At 31.7% G+C, this 6,676-nt stretch overlaps 1 protein-coding gene across 1 annotated transcript in view; it reads right to left on the bottom strand.

The window, feature by feature from the left end:
* LOC106460711 (neuronal PAS domain-containing protein 4A-like) overlaps positions 1-6,676 on the bottom strand; it is a 72,037-nt gene that overhangs the window by 23,555 nt on the left and 41,806 nt on the right. The window contains exon 3 of the mRNA XM_013920447.2: positions 903-961. Within this exon, the coding sequence (XP_013775901.2) occupies positions 903-961 (59 nt within the window). The remainder of the gene's footprint in view (positions 1-902; positions 962-6,676) is intronic.

Genomic DNA, 6,676 nt, shown 5'->3' with positions numbered 1-6,676 from the left:
TATCAATTCATGTGAATACGACTGAAAATTTTCATTTTTTTCTGAAAAGGTGGTGTCTATTTACTTGTGACCACGCTGTGTAGATGCACCAGCCTGAATAATGTAAGAGATAAATTTATAATGTGACTTACATACCGCAGTAATGCATGATATATTGGTTAAAATTAAGAATATCTTAATCATCAGATACTTCAGTCCAAGATATGTTAAAATTAAATCACGTGAGTCACATGATTCTTGAAATAAGATGTACGACAAAGCTCTGATGAAAAAGGATAAATAACATGATACATTAGATAACAGAGAAAAGTACATCTTGAAAATAACAAGGTGCATTAGCTAAAGCAGTACTGAAACAAGACATATCACAGGATACATCAGATAACAGAGTAAAGTACATCTTGAAAATAACAAGGTGCATTAGCTAAAGCAGTATTAAAACAAGACATATCACAGGATACATCAGATAACAGAGCAAAGTACACATTTACAATAACAAGATGTATCAGCCAAAAAAACTAAAATAAGGCATATCACAGAATACATCAGTTTGTTTGTTTGAAATTAAGCACAAAGCTACACAATGGGCAATCTGTGCTTTGCCCTCCACGGGTATCGAAAACCGGTTTCTAGCGTTGTAAGTCCGCAGACATACCGCTGTGCTACTGGGGGGCATGATGCATCAGATAACAGAGCAAAGACTATTCATGAAACGATCAGTAATGAGTAACGTACTTAGAGAAATGGAAGAAAACCTGCTTTTTTTCACCGAAGTGCTGAAACTGACAAAGAAAACAGAACCTACTATCAAAGAGATAACAACAAGTGTATGTAATCTGTGTGTTTACCATCTTTAAATAGTTAATAATTATCATAGTTGAAAAGCTTCAAATTTTACGTACCTTAGAAAATCCAAAGTGAGGGATGTGGGGATCGGCCAACAGGTCATGTTTACGAAATACTGAAATAAAACAATTTTGCTATTAATATTCAAATTACTAATGTATAAAATATTTTAAATAACATAAAGTTTTATTTTCTAGTCTTGACACTGTTTCCAGAGCTGATTAGGTGCTTTAAATTATTGTAAGGCTGCATATGAAGTTTCACATTTCTTGAATTTAAGGCAATCAATACTGTTATTATTTGTTTACTTTATAAAATGTATAGTCCACCTGTTGGAGTGCGGTAAGTCTACAGGTTTACAACGCTAAAATCATTGGTTCAAATCCCCTCGATGACACAGCAGACAGCTTTGCTATTAAAAACACACACACACATATAAAATGTATATATATATTGGAATGTTTCATACATCCAGATACCGCCCATCGCCCTCTCAAGGTCATATACTTTTTTAATGATGTCACTAGATCATTGATTGGTTGTTTATTTCTAAATCATTACAGTGGATTTATATTTGCTTATCCTTTTTTTGCTATTTAATTTCACCTCAAAACCACAGCCAACTGTACTTAAGAAAGGGCTCCCTCAGGTAACGTCGTGTTATGTTGCAAGTTCTCAAAGCGCTTCTATGGTGAGGCAAAAGCACTCAAAATTTGCTTTTGCATTATCCACTTTTTAAAATTTTACCTAATGGTTAGCACGCTAGGCTGCATACGTGAAAGTTCAAGGTTCGCACTAGATGGCACTGATCATACTCTGCACTTTCAGCTGTAGGTGCATTTATAGCAGTGACAAGAAATCATGATATTCCATTTTGTTGCCGTCTCTCTGGTTATTATTTCAAAATAAGAAACAGTGATACCTGAACCAGAGGGTTCTTTAACCCGGCCATTTAGCCTATGTGTGCATAAGGTGACGTTCAAGTTGAAAATACAATACTAAAACTTTGTGTGTTTTTTGGATTACGTGACTGACATTTCATGACTTTGTTGGTACTATATTTTAGTTTTTCTAGTGTATGTTTCATATTTTTAAAAATATCATTTGAAAAATATATTATACAGTTTTGTGTAATTAATCATTAGCAATAAATATGATTCCAAATTAATTTTTGATATAGCTTTCCAGATATTATTTTACAATGTACTATCGAAAGTATTCGGTTTCGCTCGGGTTATTAGATTAATAGTGTGCATTCTGAGCCCATTTTAGCATAAAAGTATAACCTATATACTTTGTTGTTAAGCAACATGACATATACATAAAAGCCATTGTTGGTATGCATTATTACCAAAATGTACTGGTTTTTCTAGATATTAGAAGTTGTTATATAAGGAACCACTTCTTTTCTATGTGGTTTTTCGCTAGCTTGCCTCATTAAAAAGATGCGCACAAGCACGTGGATAAGTAATAATACACAGGTGCACACCCTAAGGGTCTACTTAGTATTAGTGCAAAATTTCCGGTCTCTCTGTGATTTCTATTCATAATATAAGGAGCCACTTCTTTTATATGTGGTTCTTCGCTAGCTTGCCTTATTAAAAAGATGCGCACGCGTATGCGCGCAAGCACTTGGGTAATTAATAATATCTAGGTGCATACCTTCAGGATACACTTAGTATGGATGCAAAATTTCAGGTTTCTATGTTCTTTCCTCTTAGAGATATGGTGGTCCCACACACAGACACACAGAAACGCACTTTTATTATTATTATTATTATATATATATATATATATATATATATATCACATGGTAGTGTCATTGAATGGGATTACACCACATCTAGACTAATACAATGCAATCACAAATATTACCTCATACTTGAGTTGAAGTAGATAATGAAATTATCAAAGGCTTGTTGCGTCATGACAGGTTCAAAAGTTATTTTTGAATAATTGCAGATAAAGAGCGGCAGAATACTTAATCATAACTTGCATTAGTGATCATTACTATTTAGTTTCATACGGTCTAAGAAAAGGAAAAAAAAAGTAGTATTGTTGTAGAGTATAATGTACCATTAGGCAGCTAATGATGGAAGATAAGAAACCTCATATCGTTTTGGATTATATTATATTTCAAAACAAGACCTTTATACAATTGACTAAATGGTAAGCCCATATTTGACAAAAGAACAACAACAAAAATACGGATCAATGGACAGTTGTTGTTGTGGGATTGGGCGTGGCCTAATGGGTAATGTGCTCTGGCTATGAATCCAAGGGTTCATAGTTAACGACCCGTTGCCACAATAAACGCGCTCCGTACTTTGGGCCCACGGATACACTAAAGAATTGGCGATCAAGACTCACTATTCGATTAGAGCAGCCCAAGAGTTGTTGGTGGATAGTTTTTCACTAGCTGTCTTCTTTCTATTTTACCAGTTCGAAACAGAAACGGCTTTGCGCAGATAGATCTTTGTGTGGTTTTGCGCAAAAATTCTAAGCAAACAAACAAACTGCTTTTGCATTAAATAATATGTGAGAACTTACAAAATCACCCGAATAATAATAATAAAAGAACAAAAGGCGTTATTTTCTAATATAATTGGCTATCATCTATGTAGTTTGGAGCTTTAATTGAGGTTTACGAATTCTTCATCAATTATCTTTCGTAAGTAAGATATACCGTATTATTTATTTATTGTTACTTTCATTGATAGTATAGGTTAAAATGCTTATTATATCTAATTTCATTATTTTTTATTTCAATTTTTATTATCATACTCTTATTATAGATTGTTTCGCATTGTTATCTTGGAACTAACCTAAATCTCCTAAGATGGCTAACCTTGTGAAATCGTATTGGGTTTACGGCCGAAAATATCGTTAAGAGGGAGGGTACCCAAGTGATGAAATAATGCATTCTATTCGTAATTAGTAAGCAAAGTATATCTAATTTTTGTTTTTAAGAGTGTAATAACACATTTTTTCCTGTAGATTGAATAACTTCATAATATTTTATACAGTTAGTTTTAACTATTAGGGTCAGATACAAAGCTACTGGTATATAATGAATGAGAGCTGAAATTAATGGTAATTCTAGAGTAAACATGCTGTAATACTAGTAGTAATACTAAAAATAATGTAGGAACAATATTATCTTTAATTATATGCCATCAATCTTGCCAAATTTCTTCTTGTTCATCCAGTACCATATGTAGCGTTTCTCTGTAGAGTTTACTTTTAACAGAAGCTTACTGAGAAAAATTCCAAAGGCAAGTCTATGATTTCTGAAAGTTTTTATTATTGTCTTAAACTTATATTTCTAATAAGTTTATTTACAAGTATAATATTACAGTAATTTGTTAGCGTAGCTCTGTTTTGTTTCAACAGTAAGTACTTTGGAATGGCATGAAAATATTTTTCTCTGTCCTTTAGTTTCATGCAGGAAGCCTTTTCCCTAAGATGTGACAAACGTCTAGTATTTTACAATAGAAATGTCAATATTTCGGTATTGAAAATAATGCAAATTACATATCAGGTAAAAAACGTTTGAAAAAAGATACAATTATTATTCAGTGTTGGCCATTTTTATTTTAATGGAAAATGTACAACTATTTTTGTAGATTTCGTAAAAACTTTACACATTAGGTGTTGATCTCCAAATATTCAATTTATTCTTCAGTTACAAATAAGCTCAGAAACTCATTTATAGTACATACTCTGTCGTAGAACAACATTGCTGTAAGTTATTCTTTCATTAGGAGGGTTCTTTTAAATTATTTGGTGAAAAGAAGACCAAGTCAAATCCACGTAACGATAACAAATTATCTTATTTCTTCCTTAACGTATGCTACAGGCTACTATCACTTACACACAGTTGTAGGCCCTAGTTCACAAATAACATTTTCACTTTCAACAGGAATTTACTCTTTAATGATATTACGATTAACCTACAAATAAATTTACCTATACAGTTTCACGGTTAAATCGATCGAGTAACTGCATATACGCAATAACTAACACTGCTCTGAATATTTCACTAACTTCTCAACCACTAAATGAACTAAATGCTAAAATTGACACAATATTTAACTGATTCTAGTGTTTATAATGTATCCTTGTTTTTTGATATTTCGTAAAATCTCACGATCATTAACATTTTAAGACTACCTTTATGAACTTACCTGGTCTTAACGTCATATACGACCTCTAGCGAACATCTAAGTTAAGATAATGAAAATATAGCTTACAGCAATATGGTAAGAAAAAAAATTCATTATTCTCAATGAGAATGCTTCTGCGAAGTTAGTTATTCGATCACTCTCAATTATATTGTTGCATTACAACATTGCTAACTACAGCTGAAATGTTTGTTGTTATTTGCATTTCGTTTATGAGAATGTTTATCTTCGTAACTCATTCGTTGAGTCTTCACCCTCAAACACACAACTGTAGCAAATACACTATAGCTGTTTAAAAATGTTTCTTGTAAAGTGTCTGATGAATGAGTTATTGTCGGATAAGCTGCAGTTCAGTAGACAATAGGCTAATGTTTGTTTTAGTAGACTCCAGAGAAGAAATAAAATTACTTTTTTTTGCCAACATGGTACGATGTGTACTTCATGTCAATGTACTGCACTATCACGAAAAAACTTGTTTTAGAATTAGCACAAAATATCTATTGTCTGTAAAGTAAAGCAAGCTTAATAACAGTTTAGATTTTTTTTAGAAAGTTGGTTAACTTGTAATTTAATAAGTTTTCTACAAAAATGTCAATCAAGCATACAAATAATAAAAATGAATTGCAGTTTTAATGATGATTTTTATCTGCATCGAACAGCCTGTTGGTATATACGTCGACCACACCACTTCTTATTTTAATATATGATTAAGTAAAGCTTATAGGAATACATGGAAATCAGGAGACTTCTTTGATTCTAACAGTTCTGTATGACGAATATCAGATCACATGTAAAGCGTGATAATGTTATGTACTGAATGGAAAATTTAGTTGGCGTTAGATACATCTCCAAAACCTGAACATTTTAATCTTCAAGTGTTCCAATACCAGTTGTGGTTTAGGCCAGTGCTGCTCAAACGTTTCATGTTCGCGTACTACCTTTTTTAAAGTATAAATCCAGATCTGATTTTAAAAAAAACTGAAAAAGCTTATAAGCAAACATTTATATTTAACACTTGCCCATTAACAACACATGCTTCAGTCGATTTGACTGACCACGTGACCTATTTGTACTCGTTTAAAGTCTTTACAATTTTGATACTATTAACTTTTAATATAGTATGTATAACTTCACAACATTTGGCCCATTTTCACATACAAAAAATCATATTTTTCAGTGAAGTATTTTTTAATAAACTGAAAAAGATTTGTCTGTGAATATATCGAATATTTTTTAACCAGTCCAAGTGATTTTCATGTTAAGATTAAAAATACTTATCTTCATCACAAATTTCATTTGTGTAATCTCTAAAACCTCCTAAAAATATTTTAAATGCTTATTTTCAGTAAAATGTTATATTTTGTCTGTTATTATCTCTACCCTAACTCTATACAAGGTTGGTCAATTTGACCGACTTCATAACCACCAAAAAATTGAAATAAATCTAAATTACCTTTTTTTTCTTTATAGAATGACTTAAAATTTTAACATGAAACCACATTCATTTATTCTAAGAATCTTTAAACTCATAACACTATACATCTATTTGTACTTAAATTTTTGTTTTGTTTTATTCCCCTTTCAACATTGTCTAACTATTTTTTGCGATATTATAAGTTGTAAATCACTTGGAGAACAAGGAGCTC

Source organism: Limulus polyphemus, unplaced genomic scaffold, assembly GCF_000517525.1.
Source record: "Limulus polyphemus unplaced genomic scaffold, Limulus_polyphemus-2.1.2 Scaffold820, whole genome shotgun sequence".
NCBI classification, from domain to species: Eukaryota; Metazoa; Arthropoda; class Merostomata; order Xiphosura; family Limulidae; genus Limulus; species Limulus polyphemus.
The sequence above is the reverse complement of the archived record's forward strand: the minus strand, read 5'-3'. Positions and strand labels throughout refer to the sequence as shown.